The 23,305-nt window shown below is 40.7% G+C and overlaps 1 protein-coding gene across 3 annotated transcripts; it reads right to left on the bottom strand.

Moving 5' to 3' along the window:
* Positions 1-251: 251 nt before the first annotated feature.
* On the bottom strand, positions 252-15,024 carry LOC119726521 (scavenger receptor cysteine-rich domain superfamily protein-like). 3 transcript variants are annotated; one of them, XM_038198247.1, is made up of 10 exons: positions 14,737-15,024; positions 14,167-14,219; positions 8,451-8,512; positions 6,558-6,620; positions 5,667-5,780; positions 3,888-4,093; positions 2,818-2,950; positions 2,076-2,405; positions 1,150-1,461; positions 252-702 (listed from the first exon to the last, which is right to left on the bottom strand). In XM_038198247.1, the coding sequence occupies exons 3-10, from the start codon at positions 8,497-8,499 to the stop codon at positions 668-670; spliced, it is 1,242 nt and encodes a 413-aa protein (XP_038054175.1). In that variant the 5' UTR covers positions 8,500-8,512; positions 14,167-14,219; positions 14,737-15,024; the 3' UTR covers positions 252-667. The 3 variants fall into 3 exon arrangements, with proteins under 3 accessions (XP_038054175.1, XP_038054176.1, XP_038054177.1); XM_038198248.1 differs by lacking the exon at positions 14,167-14,219; XM_038198249.1 differs by lacking the exons at positions 14,167-14,219; positions 14,737-15,024 and adding an exon at positions 11,962-12,347.
* Between the last annotated feature and the right edge of the window lie 8,281 nt (positions 15,025-23,305).

Genomic DNA, 23,305 nt, shown 5'->3' on the forward strand with positions numbered 1-23,305 from the left:
TACAACTCACGCTGAACGAACTCATAGCGAATGCCTACGTATTGCACGAATGAGTACCGCTCGTCTTGCGAGCGGGCAGCGCATTGTACTTATTCGTAACTTATGAGAAACGCACAGATAGCGTACTTGTGCACTGCAAACGCAACTCATACGCATCTCATACGCAATGGATGCGCTGAATTCGTTACTTGTACGCTAGATGTGCGGTCGCACATAAGTCAAAGAAATCAAAGTTTTTTGACGTTTTAAGCGTACGGCTGCGTATTGAAAATTTTTGATAAGGAACTCATAAGGAATTAGGATACGCAAAAGTGTGCCAGGGGCTTAACAAAAAGAACCCAAATCCGTCCTCAATAAAGGAAATAAAAAGTAAATGTCATTGTATTGAGTGAATTTCGTTTTTCTCTGTTTTCCCTTCTTTAAACCCTATTAGGTCAGCCTGAAATTTGGTGAATGGGAGTCGTTTGAGTAGCTCATTTAAAGTTACTAGACATCAACATTAATTGAAATGGCACAAGAAGAAATTAATTACACTACGAATTAATTGATACATTTTAATACACAACGGAGTAACATTCATACCAAGCGTATGCCATAATACAGGTAAATGTAGCCTTTAAGCAGGGCTATCACAGGAACTGCATGAAGCTGGTTGTCAATAGTCTCGTCACTCACTGTTGGTTTCTTCAAAACCACTAGATTCTGAAACAATGAAAGAAGAGAAAATCCCATTCAAATACAGTTCTTAATATCATATTTACAACAGAAAAAAATCCGCCGACCTCAATAATTAGAAGCCGTTAATGTGGTTATATGACGATCTCACGCGCAGGATTAGCATGCGATATTATAATGCTCCTTTGACCAATAGGGTTCCCAACATGCGCGCGCATCACCTGATAATCACTTCGATTAGTTTGTATGGACTCATTGTGTGACACTTGATTTATTATCAAAAGTGTTTGATTCGGATTTTAAAACGCAGATGTCAGAAATAATCAACCCAGTGTTTTGAATTCAGTGAGACCCAATGATATTTGTGTATTATATACCCTTTAGTTTGCTGCTTATAGTTTGTTTCGTTGTTTGTGCTATTTCTATTTTTAACGTTGTTTCTTGTGATGAATCAAAACCTGTCTGTGTTCCTACCGACAATGCAGATGACCCCGGCATCTTGGCTGTGGCTGCAGGTGGTTGCTGTCCAGCAGTGAGATGGGCAGTCAACGAGTCCCCCCTCCGAGCCGGTACAGGCCACGCCCTTCATGTGCACCGGGCCACTTCCTTCCCCGTAGTGCGCACCGGAATTGGCCTCCTCGGCACCGATGTAGCCGAGTTGTCGGCAGACCACCCCGGCATCCGTGATGTCCCAGTCACGGTCGCAGATCGTTCCCCACGTGAAGTCTTGGAAGATCTCCACCCGGCCACTGAAGTAATTGGGTCCTCCCTCCAACCTAACAGTATCTGTTTCAAGTACGATTCAGGGAATGAATAAAGCTCAGTCAACATACCACATGACGACCTTTTGTTTCATAATGTTTAAGAAAACCACTCATTATCCGTACAAAAATTGACCCATCGAATGGCAGCCATCTTGGAATTAAGTGCTTTTCCCGCTTATTAACCATTGATGCATTCAATGTTATCAATTGAAATTTAAACAAGGCCAAAATGGCAGTTTTATGAAAAAAATGTGTTCGGTACTTCAAATTATCTGAATGAAATATCGGAACCAAACCATTTTTTGATTTATATGATTGACCTTAGCCTACATTTCCAAACAAATAGCTGGAGAAAAGGGAGTAAAACGTTTGAGGTGACAAAATAATACATAGCTCGCAAGAAAAACAAACTCAAAACGGGAACATTCCAACAAGGAAACATGAGTACAGTACGGGGAAGGAAAATATCGAAATCCAGTTAAATTGGGGGATTGAACATAATCATAAAGTACTGTGACATTAAATGCACCAAGGAATAAAAAAAAAAACACGCCTAATGAACCAAACATTCAATTTTGATAAGAAAAAGGAGCAATGTATTCAGTTATAATCAGGCGGACTAAAACTGACACCTACTTTTTAGGTTGCAAACTACTCCGGCAACGTTTGAGCTTTCACACTGCTGGTAGTTGTTGCAGATAAACGGGCAGTCGACCAGTCGGCTCTCCGTCCCCTCACAGGCGACTCGATTCATCATGATCGGCAGGTCGCCTCCCCCAAATTCTGAGGCTGTCATGACCTTGCTTGCAAAACCGAGGTCCAGCTGACGGCACACCGTGTTGGCGTCGTTTATCCCCCAGTCATTACCACACACCACTCCCCAGGTTCCTGTTTCGTGACGGTAGATTTCCACTCGGCCACTCCAATCGTCAGTGCCATTCACCAACCTCACATGACCATCAGGGACTGTAAAATAATTTGCCATTTTGAATTAAACTATAAGAATGACTGCAAGTTTAAAAAGTTAAAAAGGTTAAACTATCAATCAATTGTGATATCAGCTTCACTCGTTTTGTTTTAGTTGATCTAAAAATAAACAATGTATACAATGTAACGGAAAAATCAAACACTTTCATCGATCTTCAGGACATTTTGTTGTCGATTAAAAAAAAATTACTGAATTAGTTTGAATGTGAAACGAAATATCCTGCAGATAGAATAATTTAATAACGCTTTAATTTGAAAAAAAAAAAAAAATCCAATGTAGAGGTCTGGCTGTCAAATGTCATGTCTTAAAGATCTTTAAATCATTTTTGAACAACATGAATGACTTCGCTCAATGTGATTTTTCTAACGAATCAATAGCTTTATTAAGTACCTTGGCATCCGAATACCTCAAACCTCACGTAGTAATAGGAATCTTCCCAGGCCAGTGGTAGTATGCGAACAAACCTTGTAAAGGGTACCACAGGAAAGGTGACATTCGTCGGCCGACCACTGCTCAAGGTGAACTAAAAATATAAAAAAAGGCAAAAGCAGGATTAGAGTGAAAGTGTGCAATTTTCATTTGGAACATTCCGGTACATGCCGGTACAGTTCTAGGAAAAATATATTTGTTGCATAGGATGATTTTCCCTTACATGGCTGCATGGGTGAGTCATGGAAAATAGTTTGCCTTTGGTTTGCTATATATAGCTCCAATTACCATAGAAAGTAATAAGTTATGACAATTTAATACAGGTGTCCCATTTACATTTAACAAAGTTTTATTATAAAAAAAAAATCGGAACATAATCATTATTTCGATCCACAACATCGTTCGACTGGATTGTGTTAATTTCGGCTTCAAATTTCAACCTTTTCGCAGATTAATTAGCCAAAGGTTTAATACAATAAGTCCTAACTTCGGAACATTCGTCTCAGGTGGATATTCTGCTTTTTTGTTCGTATTAGCGCTTTGGTCTTTTCACTCATCATTCCTGTCATGCATGGTGATGGAGGAGATTAAAGGATGGAAATAAGGACAGGCGCGGATCCAGAGGGAGGAGGTTGGGGGTCAACCCCTCCTCCCCCCACCAGTTCCGTCCCCCCAAAAAAATGTAAAAGATTTTGACACAAATCATGTAATTATTAAAAAAAAAAGGAACAAAGGCAACAATCTCAGAACCTATCGTTTACCTTGGAAAAGGAAGGTAGCACTTTATTGAAAGGGATTGAACTATAGAATTTTAAAGATTTAAAGAAATGGGAGAAAATAAACCAAACAAATAATATTGCTTTTTCAATACAATGCAAATCTCCACATGTTGTATTTGCCAAAATTACAACAGAGTTTCAAACTGAAATACCTTGGTTCCAAGTTGGAACTAGCATTTTTAGGCCAACGATGCTGTGGAAAGCAATTAATAAAGATGACTGAATGTTTGGAAAGCGCCCTCCGTAACTCACTCTGATTGCTCCACCGTCGGCATTGGCTAAACTCTGCCAGTCATCCGACTCGGCTGTGAGGCTGTGCTGGACTGAAAATGCCCTGACATAATAAGTGGTTCCTGTGTTGCGTCCTTGCATGGTGAGCCCGGTAACCACCGTGGGTTTACCCAGGTCGACCTGGATCCACTGATCTGCTGGAGTGCTTGGTTTCCATCCATAGCTTCCTGTTTGACATGATAGAATGGTTTCATTGTTATCGTAATGGAAAGTGTGCCTATGTGAAAATAATGCGCAAATTACAAAATAACACCTACAATCTGGAGGCTAAAATCTTCTTTTGACGTTTACATTGTGGAAGCGACGAGGAGAAACCATGGTCGGAGTAAATTTCAGCTACGATACGTCGAATTTCGTTGAACAAATACGGTCACTGGCAAGGTTTTGCAGAAAATTTGAATGTTATTCAGACAGACATAATTTTTTTTATCTAGATATAAAACAATCAATCGCCAATTTCACTACGCGGTATCTACCGCCAGGTAGCGCGAGCAACAAACCGCTGCGCTGGTGGAAACTGGTGCAGATTTTCCAAAATAAACCTGCATTCTGACCAATCACCGCTTGGGTGGTTTATTTATGGAGCTTGATCATACCGTTATCTTTCATTAATCATCAGCATGAATTTGCATAGTTCCAAGGTTTTTTCCATCCAATTGTTTATTACCACGCAACGCTGCGCTTCTAGTGTAAATTGGCCCTCATGCTTGAGTTCAGCGTAATAATGAAATTATAAAGAGAATATCTGTGTTGGCAAATGCACTAAAAGAAAACGTTCGCCCATTAATTCCATGTTTATGCTACTGACCAAAGTCTTTGGTCTCCATTCTGTGCCTACAGCGTTATAATAGTATACGAAACTGCGCTAAACCTGCGAGCATATATATAACTGCATACAACATAAATATGATAATATCGTTCCATTTAATAAAAAGTATATAGTAATAGCCCTATAGTGCATGTTATATGTCACAAGTTATCTCTATTTTCATTTAAATACCCCAAAATTCAGCTATGCACCACTGTTCATGTACCGATACGCATTGATTGAATACCGTTTGACAGAGTTGTAACGACTCGAGTCAATGACTCGACTTGAGTCCGACTCGCGTCATATTTTTGGTGACTCGACTCGACTCGAGTCTCTATGGGTAAATGACTCGACTCGACTTGAGTCACTGCGAGCAAATGACTCGAATCGAATCGAGTTCCTCATCAGAATGACTCGACTTGACTCGAGGAAATCTAATAAGGCTCGACTTGCCCAAGAAAACAGACAAATATCACCATCATCATTTGGAGGAAAAGACTTGACTTGTTCCTCATATGCATAACACAAAGTCTGACATAAACTAATGGTTCAGTCTTGAGAGTCTTGACTCGAGTCTTAACATATATATTTAGTATTGTCTTAAAAATATATTTAGTATTTGAATACCTGTGAATGTGTAATCTCGGGTTCTCAATCCGCTGATAGCTTGAATGCATTTAGCATTCATGGACAGCTGTAACAAGTGGGTTCTTTTTAGTAAAACGTGTATGCATAGGTTCTGACAGTATGGATCAATTTCAGTAATTCCTTTTTTCATGAGTGAAAGACATTCGTTTTATATACGCTCCATTGATGTATAAAATTTACTTGCTTTAAAAGGGGAAAACTGATTAATCCAGGTCACTTTCTTTGTGACTCACCCTGTATTTATGGAGAATTGATGTTTATAGAAAGGATGCGATACCTACCTACATTAAGTCGAGCGGTGCTTGGGCGATAGCTACTATAGACGGACGAAGCCGTGAGGCTGCTATCAGGGATACTTCCGTCTTCCATCCCCAAGGCCTCGGGGATGCATGGTGCTAATGAAATAATAAGGAATCAATCATTCAGCAATTCAACTGGTTAAATCAGGACTTAGTGTAACTCGACTGCACTTGCATCGCTGGTGATGGATAATCCTCAAATTGGGCGAGAGTAAGGTTTTGGAAAAACCTTAAGACTTAAGGACAAGTCACTCGACAGTTGAGGTTTGTCTGTCGGCGCCCCCAATATCTACTTGCACAGTTAAACGTTACTTGTTTAATCATCATTTTTATGAGATTATTTTACAAAACCACATACATGCATTTTTGCAAATTCAAAGTGAAAATCAAATGCATATTGTCCATTGTGTGCCAGATAAAAATAATCATCCAAAATAGGGATTCAAACCGCATGTGTATCCCGTCTAGGTTGGAAATGTAATGGGAACCGACGTACACTCATTATTGGGGTCGAGGATGCACAATTCCCCCCCCCCCAAAAAAAAATATAATTGCAATACCAAGCGTCGGTACGTATATACGCGGTAGCTGTCCATATCGCGGCGCGTGGCGGGCGAACGAACACAACCCGGCCAATACCGACTTGATTTCAAGTCTCGCAAACCCTACAGGCTCTGTGAATGGGAGACAGGCAGTAATGAATGCCTGATGATTAGTTTGGATACCCATATTGGCCTGTCGAGCATATTTAATTTCATGGCGTTCCGCGGCAATTACAACGACTTTCGAATGGGCACACTGTGCCCCCCCCCCACCCCGGTCCTGAAAGGGCTAAGGTATTGTCTCCTTTCAGTTTAATAATTGGTAAATTACCTGAAGGAAATACGAATCCATCAAGGGTAGGTCCCTCGCTGATAGGGTGACAGGAACATAATTCTGTAAATAAATGTAAAAGTAAAAAAATCAGTCATGATTGGTGAAGCAGTGTGTGGGTGTTCCCAGTTCAGGTGTTCCCAGTTGATAGTTCGTATACTTGGCTGGATCAGACTGTTGGGCAATATGACCAGGCGCTGATCCGGGGGGGGGGGGGGTAAAAAGAAACCCACCCCCAGCTCTGTCATTTTTTTTTTCATAGAAATTCCTTAAAAATAATGCGAAGCGCCCCCCCCCCCCTGCTCTCACACCCAAAATTAATTATACTGGTAATAATGTCCGCCTGTGCACAAAATTTGGACAGCGCCCCCGCTGCGAAAATTCCTGGATCCGCCCTGGGTACTCGCCTTTTATCTCTGTGACTAGGGCCACCCATGAACGCCAACAGGTAAATTGGGTTTTCAAGTCCTTGCCTTAATCTTTGGATTTCCTCGGAATTAATTTATAAACTCAATGTATTTTATACTCGGGCTAAAATAATCACTTCCAAATTGGAAACTTACGTCTATGCTTGTGATTTATTTTTCAAGAAGAAAATGTACTGTTAATCGATAAATAACTTTATGAAGATCAAAGTCAATTATCATCTGAATTTAATAACGACAGGCGCAGAACTCTTTATACTAGTGCTGTAGTACTCGTAGTCGGTACTCGTACTCGAATACTACTCGAGTCCTTTTTTGGAGTTTTCGTTCTCGTACTCGTACTCGAATGTCAAAGTACTCATACTCGAAATGACGGTACTCGTACTCGGGCAGCAAAGTACTCGTACTCGACATGTCAAAATTTTACTCGATCATCAACGTACTCGTACTCGAATAGCAGTACTCGGGAAAAAAAAATGTTATAGCTTTACTACCACGGCCGTATTTTATCAATACTTTCAGTTAGAAATGGTTTATTGACTTGCGGAGAAATCAAAGTTTCCTGACTTTCCTCTACGCATGTCCGGACAAACACAACCAACAGCTAGCCATGAGTTGGTCTGTATATCGGTCTGACTGGGCCTTGGCCAATTACGCACAATGCACAATGAACCATTTGCAGTATGGGCCCCTAGTCTGGTTCTGGCGTCAGGCCCACATACATAAACACAGGCCTAGGATTATCACGTCAGGGAAGCAGATTATGGGTAGTACACGTACGTTACCACGAATCTGCCACGGTGCACGTTGTGCCGTCCACGTTCGCCTGTCAAAAATTGTCGGCCTCTAAATAATGTGTGGCAATTTTGTGACCAAGTTGTAACTTGTTCGTGACGAAAATCACAAAATATCTCGTCTGTATACGAGTACTCTTACTCGGAAGTACTCGCACTCGTACTCGGAAGTACTCGCACTCGTACTCGGAAGCACAAGTACTTGTTCTCGGAGACCTCTACATGTACTCGGAAGTACAAGTATTCGTACTCTTACTCGGCAATCTAAGTACTCGGTAGTACTCGGTACTCGGAAAAAAAGTACTCAACTAAGAAGTAACTACAACTGCTTTATACATGTATACTGGCATAGGCCTAGTGATGTGCCTGATTAGTCTAGGCATGTTATTCACAGCTGGAAATTGACTTATCACCCTTCATCAAAAGTTGTTTTATTGAATTGATTAAGCGCATTAAACATCCAGTGAATTCTCCATGGTATAGCGTCGGTAAGAACAGAAAGACCAAATTTAATCCGGTCACTTTTTGGAAAATGGATTCTTTCTACACAATTTGCAACACAAAAGACCAACAAGGATGAAGAAAATAATTGATACAAAAGTAAACCAATGCTCCGGACAATAAAAAATAAAAAATATTTAATATTTTTATGAATTCTTGATTGTCACACTTACGGCAAACAATGCTGAGCACAAGCACAGAAAGAATCCAAGTCGATGTCATCGTTGCTGTTGATCTGAAAAATAAATGTTGAATGAAGTTGATTCGCTCAGACAATCTCCTGCAGCAGTTGTACCACGCGATGGATGCGGTACGACACCTTTAGAATCGTCAGTGATCTTAGCTTCCCCTTCATATTCGCACGCAGGGCCAACACCACAAGGTAATTCTCTGGAAATATTTTCAATTGCATGTACTGTGTACATGTACATGTACTACATACCCAAATAAAATCACTAGTTGATACAATTTAAAATGCTAAGTAATGATGGAATGGTGGACTACTTGTATCTATAAACAGGCTCACACTTAGGTACCTGCATGCCAGTGATGGTTGATGATCTAAGCTCTCTGCTACACACACTTTCCCTAAGTGATGGCAGCATGCCTCTAAATCTTTAGAGTTAAGAAGTTTTTTACCAAACTTAAGCAGCAGATCCTCCCTCCTAGATTTAAGGGTAGGCAACCCAAGCACGCTGAGTACTGCGGTGTAAGAGTCATAGCCATGGCCAAGAATGATACGCACTGCACGTCTCTGTATGTTTTCAATGGCATCACTTTGGCGGACACTAATAGAACTTTGCCAAACCTGACTAGCATGCTCTTAAATGGGCCTTAAGTAACCAGTGTACAAAGCAACCATGTGAGAGGTGGGTATATTAGTATATTTGTACAGTAACACCAAGTAACTTCATAGAGGTCACAGGGTTCAATGCTGCGGCATCAAGTTTAAATAAGGACCTAGGAGTGTCACGCTTCAAAAAACTTAATATCATGGTCTGACATTCAGATGGCATTGGAAGTACATTGTTGTCATAACACCAACTTGACAAGTCATCAAGATAGTTTTGCATGTGAGATGGTTGACCATGCTTCACTACTTCACCTATAGTTAAATCATCAACATATATCCAATGTCTGCAGTTTGCAGCTGATGCATTATTAACCAAAATTAGAAACATAATGGGACCCAATTTGGTGCCTTGAGGAACTACGCAGGAAATGCCCTGAGTCGTTGACAAATGGCCGCAAAGCTAAGTATTTTGGGTACTTTCAGTGAGGAAACTGCAGACAGTGGGAATGATAGAATGTCTAACTCCAAGTTCAATGATCTTTCAAATGACAATGTTATGGTTCACCCGATCAAAAGCCTTCCTAAATCTACGGCACAAAGGTTAGCAAAATGACCAGGTTTATCAAGTCCCTCATGCACAAAGTTAAGCATGTCCACGAGAAAGTGCACAGTAGAGCTGCCTTTGACGTTGCCATACTGATTGACATCCAGCTTTGAAGAAATGTCTTCGAGGATCCATTTTGCGAGAAAGGTTTCAAACACTCTTGCGAAAATCGGTGTGAGGGAGATTGGCCGAAGCTGGTCGAGGCTTGATATATTCCTCTCCTTAGGAATGGGCACAATAGTTGTTGTCTTCCAAACGGAGGGAAACTTTCCTTCGAGTAGGAAGGCGCGGTTGTACCAGCAGGTGAGAGGGTCAGCCAATTCATGAGCAAACTCACTGATCAGTCGTACTGGCAAATCAGAGGGGTGGCCGTCTTTGGTTGGCCCCTGTATATAAGAGAGGGTGGTGACCTGGCTGGTAAATATGAAGGTAAACCTTGGAGATCAAGGGCAGTAGATGTAGTTTCTGGAGTCGACGTCGGCACAAGGGATCATGGCACTTTGAATTTGTCTGTGCCATTCGCCAGGCTGGCGACACTTCAGATGTTGGACTGTGTGCTTATAGATCTCACACACTATAGGCAGTCCTAATTTCCCGCTGTATCTTGTTACGAAGTGAACGCAAATTGTTCATGTTACCACTTCTGAAGACGTGTTGTCGTTGTTTAACTAACTGCTTCAAGCGATGTGTCCTCCAACATTTGTCATTTTTCTGCGGTGTAGAGGTTACCAGTGGAAAATGAAAATTGTAGGCATCTGTAACTGTAGTCAAGGAGTTTCCCACTGAATCAGTACATGAGTCAATGAGTGTGCTGTTCCAGTGTCGTAGTCGACTATCCACTGACCAAACGAACGCACAGAAGAATCTCTGTAGGGTCGAAAGCTTGTTGCGCCCTTTTTCTGTTGATGGAGTTCGCAGACCGCCAAGAGGAGGACACAGCAATGATCACTAGCTTCCTGAGGTGGGAGTCTCTCAGGTTCCTTGAACAGGACAGGACAATTGGTGAAAACAATGATATTGTCCAGGGTAGCATTACCACGATTAGGGAATGAAATCAGTTGTGTCATACTCAATTTAGCCTCGATTGGGTCACATTTCAAGCCATTGAAATCACCGAAGAGGGCAATTATTGCTGACATATGTCTGACGCACGAATGTGATCTACAGCGTTGCATATGTGATCCAGAATCTCACATTCATATGTTGAGTTAGGTTGATAGTAGATGACACCTATGTACAAACTTGCCAAACTTGAAATATATAGATCCGGTACAGCGCAGTGCTAACTTGGCAGGCGAAGGGACGGTCGACACTGGGGTTTTGGGGAGTTGAGCCAAGGCGGATTCAGAGGATGTTTAGAGTGTCAATGATACTGGTTTCAGATACTTCAAAATTACCTGATCGATTGTCTCATTAATGCAGATGGTATGCATGGCCATCGCTGCATGTTTACGACGCAAACTACCTTAAGTACATGACATAATTGTAGCATCCAAACACCCACGTTGAATATATAATAATTGTGAAGCCACATGTCACTTCCAGGCTAAACAATCTCTCTCCATCCTCCGATTCTATACTTAGTCAGGTGGCATAATTATGGCACTCGGTATCGTGACCGACTTGTCCAAACCACCAAACTTGGCAGATAGATTCTTATAGCCCTAAAGAAGATATTAAGAAGGGGTGACACCTGAAATTCTTTTGGGAAGGCTGCCTAATTTGCATAAATTGTTAATTCCTGCCGTGTAATATATTTGGCAGAATATATAATGGCAGAACAACGTCAGCTTCGTGACCAGAGACTCCCAAAGACTCTCATACTGAGTGAAATAAAAAATGCAACTGAGACTGATCACGCACTACAACTCTGAATCGAAGCCCTGAAAAGGAACAACTGGAAAACACTCATGAAGCAGGCAGTGGATCCTGACAACAAAAGCACGCTGCAAAGCATGTACACAATACGCGACGAACTGACAGTTATCCCGACAAATTACCTGATCCTACGGTGAAACTGCATCGTCATCTCCACTTCAGCCCAAAGCCATGTCATCGAACTCGCCCATGAAGGACATCAGGGCATTTGAAAAAAAAAAATAAACAATTGCTCAGGGAATAGTATGGTTCCCTGGCATTGAAAAGCTGGTTGAACGCAAAATCAGCCAGTGCATTCCCTGCCAAGCAACATCGTCCAGCACATACGCGAGCCACTGCAAATGTCTACCTTGCCAGCCGGCTGCAGCCGGACCATGGCTTGAAGTCAGTGGGGATTTTGCTGACTTACCTTCAGGTGAATACCTTCTTGTTGTACGAGATGTTTACAGCCGCTATCTTGTGGTCGAAATTGTAACTTCGACTTTCGTCAAGACTGTCATTCCAAAACTGGATGCCATATTCTCACAATTTGGCGTTCCGCAAATTGTCCAGTCTGACTTCAGTAAATTTGCAGCATATCTCGGGTTCAAGCATCGCCGCATTACACCCTTGTGGCCTCGAGCGAACGCTGAGCTGGGTAGAGCGATTCATGCGAACATTGAAAAATATATACCGCATCGCACATGTTGAGCAGAAAGCGTGGAAACAGAAACTCCACAAATTTCTACGCAATTACCGCGCCACACCACACTCGACTACAGGCTCTTCACCCGCCAGGTTCCAGTTCGGACGCCCCTTTCGCACAGGCATCCCTCAGACACACGCTCTTTCAAACCATTTCCCGGGCAGGAAAACAGTAAATCATCCTTTGTGAAAAGGGGCGGTAAATAGTCACCTTCTTGTACTTTATTGCTGGACCGGATGAGACAAAACTTGAGGGAAATCTTTTGAAAGTTTCAGCCAACGCAAGATCATATTCAAATAAATCGCCGCTACTTTAGACGTTTACTGAAATATTTATGTGAGGTGAACACTTCTTATTTTCTTCTACTTTAAATATATCATTAATTACCATCTTTAAAAAAATGAATAAGATACAGTACAGGTTCTCATATAAGAACAACATTCGAAACGAATATTAGTGTTTTAATTGCGAAGTAAAATACAATATAAATTAAGTAAAACGTAAAGCTCATAAGAAAAAAGATCATTGCTATTGGCCAACAATAGTGCTTGCCAAAGTTGCCAATGAGACATCCACCGAATAGTATGGCTTGATTTGGAATCGTTCACAATTGAAAACAAATATTCTTTGAGAGGTATGTCTCTAAGTTTGTATGGTAATGATTGCGTCTATGCATAATTCCTGCTTTTCAAGTTGATCCACTGTTTGTACATCGCAGATACATCCAACAGGGTGAGGTTGAAATAATTTACTATATTGGTTGAAAACATGTTATGTGACTTTATGTTCTTTTGGTAATGATTGCGGTTATATCACAGTTCCGGCTTTTCAAGTTGATTCAGTGCTTGCAAGTCGCACTGTTGCAGGTATATCAAACAGGGTGTAGTTGAAATCATTTTCCATTGGCTAAAACATGCAATGTGACTTTATGTTGTTATGGTAATGATTGCTCTATGCATAATTCATGTTTTTCAAGTTGATCCAGTGTTTGCACATCGCACTGTTGCAGATACAGTCAACTTGGTGTGCCTGAGATCATTTTGTATTGGTTAAAACATGTCATGTGACATTATGTTGCCATGGCATTACTGACGTGAATGCGCAATTGGGTTCCCGTGTTGACCCGTATAGGGCCAGACATTTTCATGGGTAGAAATCGTCTAATATTTAAGTACATGTATATCATGTTGCTTTTGTCGTGAAGGCAATGCTCACTTCGAACTCAAAATTTGGGATTTAAGTTTGATGTTGCAGATGGCAACGGTTTAGAACCTTTCAAAAAGCAAACTCAGCTCATTTTGCGGTCATCTACTATAATAATGTGAGTCGATCAGGCAAGAATCAATGAAACCTTTTGTCATTGTGAAGTCGGGTTGAAAAGTTCTCTACCGGTTCCGTAATCAAAGTTTCTCGTGGGTGCCGTTCAAAAGTCGAAACAGTAATGACCATGATATAAAGGATTTGCAGGTGGCAGTTGGCCGTCTGCAGTTGAATACAGGAGTTGATACTGCAATCAATGATTTTTGATGTATATATATTTTTTTTAACGGTACAAGATGACACCAAAAGTTGAAATCACGTGGATGAAAGGAAAATGTGTCAGTGCTGTAACATAATCATCGGACATTTAATAGTTATTTCACTTTCTAAAACTTTAACCTCGGTATTATATAAAACAGTATTTCAGTCTGAGCGAATATAAAATCCGCCGGTCTGGTCTTTGTTTATGAGCGGGGGGGGGGGGGGCTTTATATTGAAGCGATAAACACCGAAAGTTTGATCCATTTCCCAACAAATTTATTAACTTCTTGGAAAATTTAAAACATTTGCTAAAAAGGGAACGACTGATACTTTGTCGATAAAATATACAAATGTTATACATGTATTCAACGAACTCATACGTAACCACTTGGTTTTGCTGTCACTTACCTTTTTAAGATGAAATCTTGAAAACACTGCAAGGAGATTTGTTGTTGAAAAGCCTAAAGTAGAAAAAAATACAATGAATTTACTTCTCAAATACTGACTACAATTAACATATGATCTCGAATCCGTTTTGTGAGAAATGTTGTTTCGAAACCCCACCAGACAATACATTTATAGCGGTAGGAATGCGTCAAAACATAATCTTCTGTTTGGCTCAAAACAATCTCAAATACAGATTCCTATTTCAAAACACATTCTGAAGAACGCTATACTAGCATTTTTTTTCCAATTAACCTCCCGACACCTGTTAATACGCAAATAGGTGTCGTCGTTTGTTTGGGTTACACCTCTATGTTCCGATACCCCTATGTTCCGACTGCACATGTTCCTATTCCTAACCCTAACCCTAACCCTAACCCTAACCCTAATCCTAACCCTAACCCTAACCGGGAGTAACACAATCTAGGTTGTCGGAACATAGGGGTGTCGGAACATAGAGCAGTCACCGTTTGTTTGTTGTTTCGTAATGGAAATACTAATAAGTTTGTATGAATTTGACATCATCGGGCTTACATTAACACAGGCGATCGAGATGTTGTTCGACTCCTCTCAAAGAAGGCTCTTGTCCTTGACTGCTTGTCCACGCTCCTTCTAATAACGGACTGAGTTGTTTGCAAAACCACCACACATGATGTCTAGATGGAAACGTCTAGTCAACCTACCGGTCCGCTCTTTTATAGACATATAGAGAGCACAATTCCAGAGGCCGAAAAGTACGGGAAATTACAGGAATGCTCAAATTAGGTGCGCCTGTCAATCATGGCCATCAATCATTTTATCTTGCATTTGCTCCATGCGTGCGTGACCGTTTTGCCAACTGCACTTGATCCATTTATTTTGGAGAGCAGTGTTTTGTTTTTCCGATAGTAAAGTAGCTGGGAATTTCCAGATTCGTTACACCAGAAACCATGTAATTGGGTCAGGGTTGTTTTTTGCGTGTTTTATAAAACCATCAAAGGGAATTATCTACTTGGCAAGAGCGGGATTATTCTGAGAAACATTGTACTGTCTGAGGTATTACATTTATCATTTATATAAAGAAAGAAGAGTACAAGACCCAACATGGAATCCTGTGGTACCCCACAGGTATAATGACTCGACTGGTAGAATTTATAGAGGGAAATGATACATAGTGCTTTCTGTTACACAGATAATTTTCAGTAGTTCCAGGTCTGTCTCGCACACCGTAATTAGAATATTGTGACTTGGCGTTTGTGTTACCTTTTCTTGACTTGGCGTTTGTATTTCCATTTTTGAATAACAACAATAGAACATAAACGGGTGTCGCCATTACGGTTTGGGTTTTAAACAAAATTACCCAAATAACCATTGGATTAAGGCGGGAAAGCTATCCGGAGTTGACATGGTCAAGTGTAGCGGGCATCATCTGACACAAATTGGTAGAGATGTTTATTCGGTTCCGGAAAATGCATTCGGGTAGTAAAAATAAACGTTTGATGTTTCAAAAATACATTTTGCTTTAAAATGCATTAGATTGAAAGACACGGTTTATAAAATTTCGTTTCGATTAAAACGCATTTTGCAGCCCAAATGGGCGTGTTCCTGACCGTAATATTCCTTTATCTTGAATCGATATTGCGGTCGTCTCGTATGCCAGCCGTTCCAACCCCGTCCAGAGCTAGTAGCTGTTTGGCCTGACACCATAGTGTTTCATCCCCGCTACGGCCCCGCTGCGATTCCCCCCCCCCAACATAAGCAAATAGGGTGTACGTTTTGAGGTTTTGAACTTTACTTCTCTATTAAGCCAAAAGAAAAAAATATTCGGTCTCTGGTCAGACCAAAGTTCCGGAATTGACGCGGGGACGCGGCTTTTTTTTTTCTTTTTTTCTTTTTTCTTTTCTTCAAGCTTGGATTGTACAGACAAGATGGGGTACTATTTAGCTTTATTGGTGTCCTCATGTACATTGGTGTCCTCCATAATTTGCCTTGGTGCTCTCGATCATTTGCCTTGGTGCAATTTCCCATTCCTTGGTGCTCTTTGGGAAAAAAATTGAGGAAGTGCGGTAATAAAGGGCGCTGTTGGAGCTACCGCAGAACATTTTGGGAAAAAAAAATTGACGCGCATGATTAAAATCGACGCCCGCGCTGACCAGAGACCGTTTTTTTTGGCCTTACATGAGAAAAAACTTATCATAGAAAAAAGAAAGAAATGAAATCGAACCTTATTAAAGTTGGACTTTATTTTCCTTTAAAAAAATTCCTCCAAAGCTGCAAATTAGTAAAAAAAAATTATAATGTGTGGATTCGAACTCACATTCTCTCATTAAAATAATCATCCAAAGCCTCAGATTAAAAAAGAAAAACAATTCGTGACGGGTACAAAACGGTGACATGACCACACACCGCGATGATTCCTCGCGACTGAGCTATCGCACTGCATGCTCGACAAATCCTGGGGAAAAATATATATACCTGCGTACGTATCATAAAAGCATCGCAGAGGGCGCATTACAACCATGTATAATGAATGTAGTTTGGGAAAAGATAATTCGCCTACCGCCACGCCCGGCTGTCTCTGTATAGCGATAGCCCGTACTGTTCCCGCTCTGTTTAGTTAGTGATAATATTCTACAATTTTAAATTTTGATTGGTCATCTTCTGCAAAAAGTCTCAATATATGACTATTCTTATTTTACAAACGTTTCTACATGAATGTCCCAAAAAAGAAACTCAGCGAAACTGGGTTATCAATAATTGTTTCATTTCGGCTCAAAAACGATGCCCTGTATACGCTCCTTAGAATACACAAAATTGCATAAGTCAAAAATCATTTTTGGACAATAAGCCAACCGACTATGAAAACCACGCGAATGCAACTCTCTCTTTAGGGGTTTTCGAAATCTTTGCTTCGTCTTCGGCTTCGGCTTTGCTTCCGACTTCTGAATCACTGAAAGGCAAACTAAACAAAAATATTCCAACTTTTGGCTTCACATCAACCGATTGAATGTTCCTGAAGCATAACAGGCACCAAACTATTGCTGGAGTTCCAGAAATCGGGGCCTAAAATCTCCCTAAGCCGAAGGCGAAGCCGAAGCCAGTCGTTTCAAAAACGCTCTTAGCCTCATGTTAATTCGGGCTATTCACAATGCAGTGCGCCCCAAGAGTTTGCCACGGAGAGTTCATTTTTCCCAGTGCATTGTGGGAGATGGTCGACAAATTTGCAGCGCGTTAGTTTTTTCCGGTCAGTAGTTTCGTAAGCGTATGATTCAAGGATCTGTTTGCCCTTTTCTTTTCTTATTATATCAATATGGTGTTTTTTGTAAGGCGGCAGAACGCTATGCTCCAATTTATCACATATAAGATCAAGTTGTCTACTGACACTCATTCAAATGAGCCATGTTTTGTCAACCGTAAACTTGAAAAATTGACTCTACACGGAAAACCCTTGGTGGCGCACTGCATTGTGAATTGCCCGAATTGTCAGAGGCACCTTCAAGTTGTTATGAACTGAAGAGATGGAAGACATAAACCAAAAATTATGTCACCCTGAGTGCTGTTTCCCGCCAGCTTTATTTTTGATGACTCTCGTATGATCTAAATATCAGGGGATGCAATTAATGAACTCATAACGCAGTTATGCATCATCTACATCAGTTCCGCAGACGTCCGATCGTAATGGCACAAGCCTAAACCCTGACTGCAGCGCAACAAAGCGCCGGTCTCGTGGTAGCGAGTACACCGAAACAAAAACTGCCTCTGCAGCTTGCTCTGTCGAACTGCGAAATATAAGACAGACAGCCTTACTCAAGACACCACGAAAAGGCGTCATTAAACACATAAATGTAAATGTTGGGCGATATAATTCCAACACAGTAAATCTAAATTTGAGACGAGCTTGCGTTTACGGAAACTTTTTACTAATGTGGCCACATATACAATACAATAAATACTGATATAATTTGGGTAAATTCCGGACTATCTTTTGGACCTTTTTCTTTTTTCTTTTTTTCTTTTGCGAAATAACTAACGAAAGAACTGAAAATGAAAAAGTTGAGTTCAGTGCAATTTGTCGGTTGTTGTAAGATAAGACAGAGTTAACTTTGTCTTATAATACTAAGCCTTTCGATTCTGGCCGCAACATCTGTTACAAACGTAAACTTTATTTTAATCTTATAGAATTCCGTTTAATGTATCAGTTGTTCTGAGATAGACATAAAAAACTTAATTGGTCTTAATCTTACCATACTGAGCTTGTCTGATTCAAGCCACAACATCTGTTACAAACGTAAACTGTAATCTTTGGATTCAGGTCAATGTATCAGTTGTTCTGAGATAGACATAATAAACTTAATTTGTCTTAATCTTACAATAATGAGCTTGTCTGATTCTGGCCACAACATCTGTTACAGACGTAAACTGTAATCTTTGGATTCAGTTCAATGTATCAGTTGTTCTGATATAAGACATAATAAACTTAATTGGTCTTAATCTTACAATACTTGAGATTGGCTGATTCTGGAAATAATATCTGTAGAAAGGCTTTCCTGTTTAATTGACAGTTGCTATGCACAGTCGATTAGATTTACTAATTAATATTATTAACTTCATTATTGCATTTTCTCTTTAATGACTAATCATGCTAGAGTATGAATGGCAGCATATAGTACAAACATGTACTTCATAAGTAAGCAACAAAGTCCTGTAGTTAAGCTTTAGTTATCATCCATACTCTTGATGCTATGATGTCTCTGAATCCAACCCATTAATCAGCCCCACAGGATTTATGACACAATTTGAAACTCTGTTCTCCACTGCGTGTGACAAGGGTATTTGTACTTTGGTTTGACAAGGCAGGCGCGGATTCAGGGGTGCGGGGTACACATATCCCCCAGCTCTGTCAAAAAGTTACTTTTTTTTCAATAGAAATTCATAAAACAATTCATAAGCTCTGACAACCCCAAAACAATTATACTGGTTTTAATATAGCCTACGCTATAGTGCACTAAATACGGACAGAGCGTGCTTGGTTACGGGGGCATTTGTACACTATCCTGTAAAATAGTGTTAATAATAATCGTCAGATTTGAACAGCGGCCCAAATGAAAGTATGGTACTAGCCCCCCCCCCCCCACCCCCACCTATTGATTTTACGGAGCAAAGTGTCCGGACAAAAAAAAACCTGTCTAAATTTCAGCATTGATTTGCTGAAGAACCCACACCCTGTAAAAATTCCTGGATCCGCCCATGCAAGTTCCGTGTATATTGTTAGATTTCTTCATTTAATAGCTGTTTCGGTTTAAGTCGAAACAGCTATAGTTTTTGTCATAAGCTGTTCCCAATTTCAATTTCTTTTGGTAATTTTTTTATTTTTATTTTATCGGCTTTTTCGCATCACTTCGTAAAAAAGGGCACTCTTTACAAATTATGAGGGGGGGGGGTAAGCCCGTTGAAAAAGGGCATTTGAATGGGCAAAGGCAGTCTTTATAAAATATTGGGGGGGGGGTAAGTACCCCCTTACCCCCCCCCCCCTGTCTACGCCTGTTAAAACACAAATACCCGTCTCGCTTTAACAAGATTGTGCACCTTCTCGAGATGGAAAACTACCCTTCGAAAGCACAAATTGTGCCCCGCTTGCTCGAAAGCACAAATTGTGCCCCTGTTCATGTGGTTTTACATTGCCTTTTAATTTAATTTTATATTTATGTCTAAAGATGTAAAATAAACATTGAAATTGTGCCCTCTCTCCTCAAGCTAGAAAACTGGCCACTAAAAATACTAGTGCTCGTCAAGCGAATAAAAAGGTCACATGAACTGGCAATCAAACGCAACAGTGCCCCTTTTGCGATAAAAAAATGTTTTTCTACATAACTAGGTAAAAGAAACACAAAAGTGACCATTGCGTTTGTTTGGAGATTTAAGTATTGCCACTCACAATACAGACGGCCGCTAAAACTCAGTATTCTAGTACATTTTCTATGCATGGACTGGGAAGTGTGAGGCAGATTGTCAAAACCCGTTCTTGTTTTGTTTTTTGTTGGGTATTTTCCTTTTACGAGTCAGTCTAGTCACGCGTTAACTTTCTCCGTTGTAATGACGAATTGGACTTCCCTCAGTATCGGTCCCGCGCGCGGTCGCATTTCATATAAAAGCCTTCAACAGCATTCATGAGCATTCAAAGCACCAGGCGTTGCGCACAGTACTGTGAAATTGGGACAACTTATGTTACACCTGAAACAAAATGCAGGTCATGGTTAGTGACACAGAAACGCATGTACAATTGGTATGTTTGATTCAGAAAATGAGTAGAAACAATCGACATTCAGTATAGACCAGAGTAGTCAGATAGAGAGAGTGAGAATGCTAAATGGATGAGGGGTAGACCGATGACTTGATCCAGGGTAGCCGATACATCGGTGAAATTTCAGTTACCGATTGTCGGTTTCAGCCATTCGGCAAATTTGCTATTATTTGTCAGTGCCGAAATCCACAAGCCCCGTGGAGCTTCAGTCCGATATGGTATAGCAGCACCCACCCATCCTGTAGCCGTTCCAAACCAGGACGAAGTTTGTCACTGTCGTCAGAGCAGTGTTGCTAGACGGTTGCGTTTTTTCTCGTTCTTATAAATTGATTTGCAAAGATTTCCATTCGCAGTTTTTTAAAATTATATTCAAGCTCTTAGCTCGTTTCAGTTTTGTATCATTTGTATCTTAGAACCGAATAGTATTTTCAGTTTCGTTCTTTGATTTAGTCCATTTTAATTTCGTCTTTAATTGTGTGGGATTATAATGATGCCGAAATAATAATAATAATAATAAGAATCAAAGAAGAACGCTGCTGCTGCATCGGGGCAGGTTTCCGAGGCGAGGAGGCCACGAGGAAGGCCTTGTTCTTCTACTTCTAGGCCTAGCCTACGCCGATCGGGGGCTGCCGTCACTAACCCCGTGAATGAGACTCTGATGATGCAGGCGCCGACGTACGCAGTCCCTGCCGCCCCATTAGATGGACTGCTACATGTTCAGGGATAGAGGCCTGCCCAGTGCTACTGCACCGCCTGGAGCTCCGGGGTTTGGTGAGTCCGGTGTTGATAATATTGTTCAGTTGCCTGCAACAATCTCCCTAATCCTCAGGTTATTTCCGTATAGTTGTCCCACTTTCTCAATGCCCGTGACTTCACTTCCTATGGCGCTAGTACTAGTGTAAGTACCGCGGCTGCGCATAACTATACACAACGCTATAGCGTTTGTGATGAGCTGGGGATGGGGATTTCTAAACCAATCCAGGAAAAAATTTGGAACGGGGACTTCATCGACTTTGGGTCCCTTCTACGGCCGGCCCGTAGCGGTATAAATGCTCAAAATGACTGCGTGTTCATGGTCGGTACGCACGAGTCACCTGCTTGGCAAATTCGCCCTCACGCTGCTCAAAATATTCGCAAATATCCGAAAAAAGTCGGATATAAAGTCGGTTTCCGCTTACAACCTGTTTACCCAAATGACTTCAATTTGTTAGGGTTCTGCTTTAATTGGTTTTCTACTATGATAAATGTATGTCCATGGGCTGTTCAATATCTTGTGTCACATTATTCGAAAGGTTTAGCACTTTTCTTGAGTATAGTACCCGCAAGGTAGCAGGAACTGACAATCTTCTTCACTACCTTGATGATTTCCTTTTTCGTTGGGAGTGCAGACTCCAGTGATTGCGCAAGCGCCCTTAAAGGGACACTGCGTCCTGAAATCCCCGAAAAATTGTATGTTTTGGATTGTTTACTTATCCTATTTCAAACATCTGGTTGAAAGGAAACCAACCTAATGCACAATATGTGATTTCTTACACGTCCGCAAAAGGCAGACCCTTACGGCTGGAACTAGCACGAACAGCCCGACTTTTTCGGGTCGCACTTAATACCGGCGTACCATATAGGGATAAATTTTAGGCCCACTGTTATTTATTATTTATTCAAGCGACCTACCGCTTTGTATCCCTAGCGAGTGTAATTTGTTCATGTATATCCACATTAGTGTGTAGTTCTACCAGTGTTGATGAAATAGAAAACAATTTGAATAGCCTACAGCCCTAGCGATAATTCACGATTGGTGACTCAGAAAAACAAACCTACAATAAACGCCAGCAAAACAAAATCCATGCTTATTGGAACTAAAATAAAAGTCTGCAGTACTGACCTTAATGTCAGTATTGCTGGTAGTCCAGTTGTAAAGGTGAACTCTTGTAAGTGTCTAGGTGTTATTATTGATGACACTTTAAGTTGGGGCCCACACGTTGAATACGTGAAGAAAACGGTTTCCTCTAAACAAGGTATGCTAATTAGAATCCGCGAGTATGTTCCCCAAAGCAGTCTGCACTCTGTTTTTGTTAGCTTAGTTATGCCATCTTTAGACTATTGTAGTACTGTAAGGGGAGGAAGGTACACATCACAAGACAATATTCTTAATAAATGTCTGAAAAGAGCCGCGCGGATAATCCTGAAGTGTGCATTCTTAACTCCTTCAGCCGATACGTTTGCTAGTCTTAATTTGATGTCATTTGCTGAAAGAGTCGAGTATAAAAAGGCTATTCTTGTTTACAATTGTATAAACAAAATAACTCCTTTGTATATGACAAAGATGTTTACGAAAAATGAGACAATCCACTGATATGGCACTGAGGATTCCTTTTGCAAAAAAAAAACAATGTTCCTTTTACAAAAAAAACCATGTTATGCCTCAAGATTTGCTGTAACTGGTACAATCATATGGAATAATTTGCATTTGCAGTTGAGAACCATGACTTCTCTAACCTCATTCAAATCTGAACTGCGTAAAACGTTCAGTCAGTAATAATATTTCTGCAAATAATTATGTGTGTATTTGTCGCTGTCTTCTCTGATTATACAGATCTAGATATGTGCTGATCTAAGGAGCCGGATGGTAATTTCCCCGTGTTTTCTCCCAAAAGGTTTTTTTCGCGAGGTTTTCGCCCCTCCCGTAATCAGCGAATAGAGTTGTAGCAATATTGTTTTCTGGATGTTACAAGATAGATCCAAATTTTCGTGTTCACTGAATCCACTTTATAGTAAAGCATTCACACTGTACAGGTAGTTATAATAGTTTTAAAGATATTGTAT

This window comes from Patiria miniata, unplaced genomic scaffold, assembly GCF_015706575.1.
Source record: "Patiria miniata isolate m_02_andy unplaced genomic scaffold, ASM1570657v1 HiC_scaffold_2, whole genome shotgun sequence".
Lineage (NCBI taxonomy): Eukaryota > Metazoa > Echinodermata > Asteroidea > Valvatida > Asterinidae > Patiria > Patiria miniata.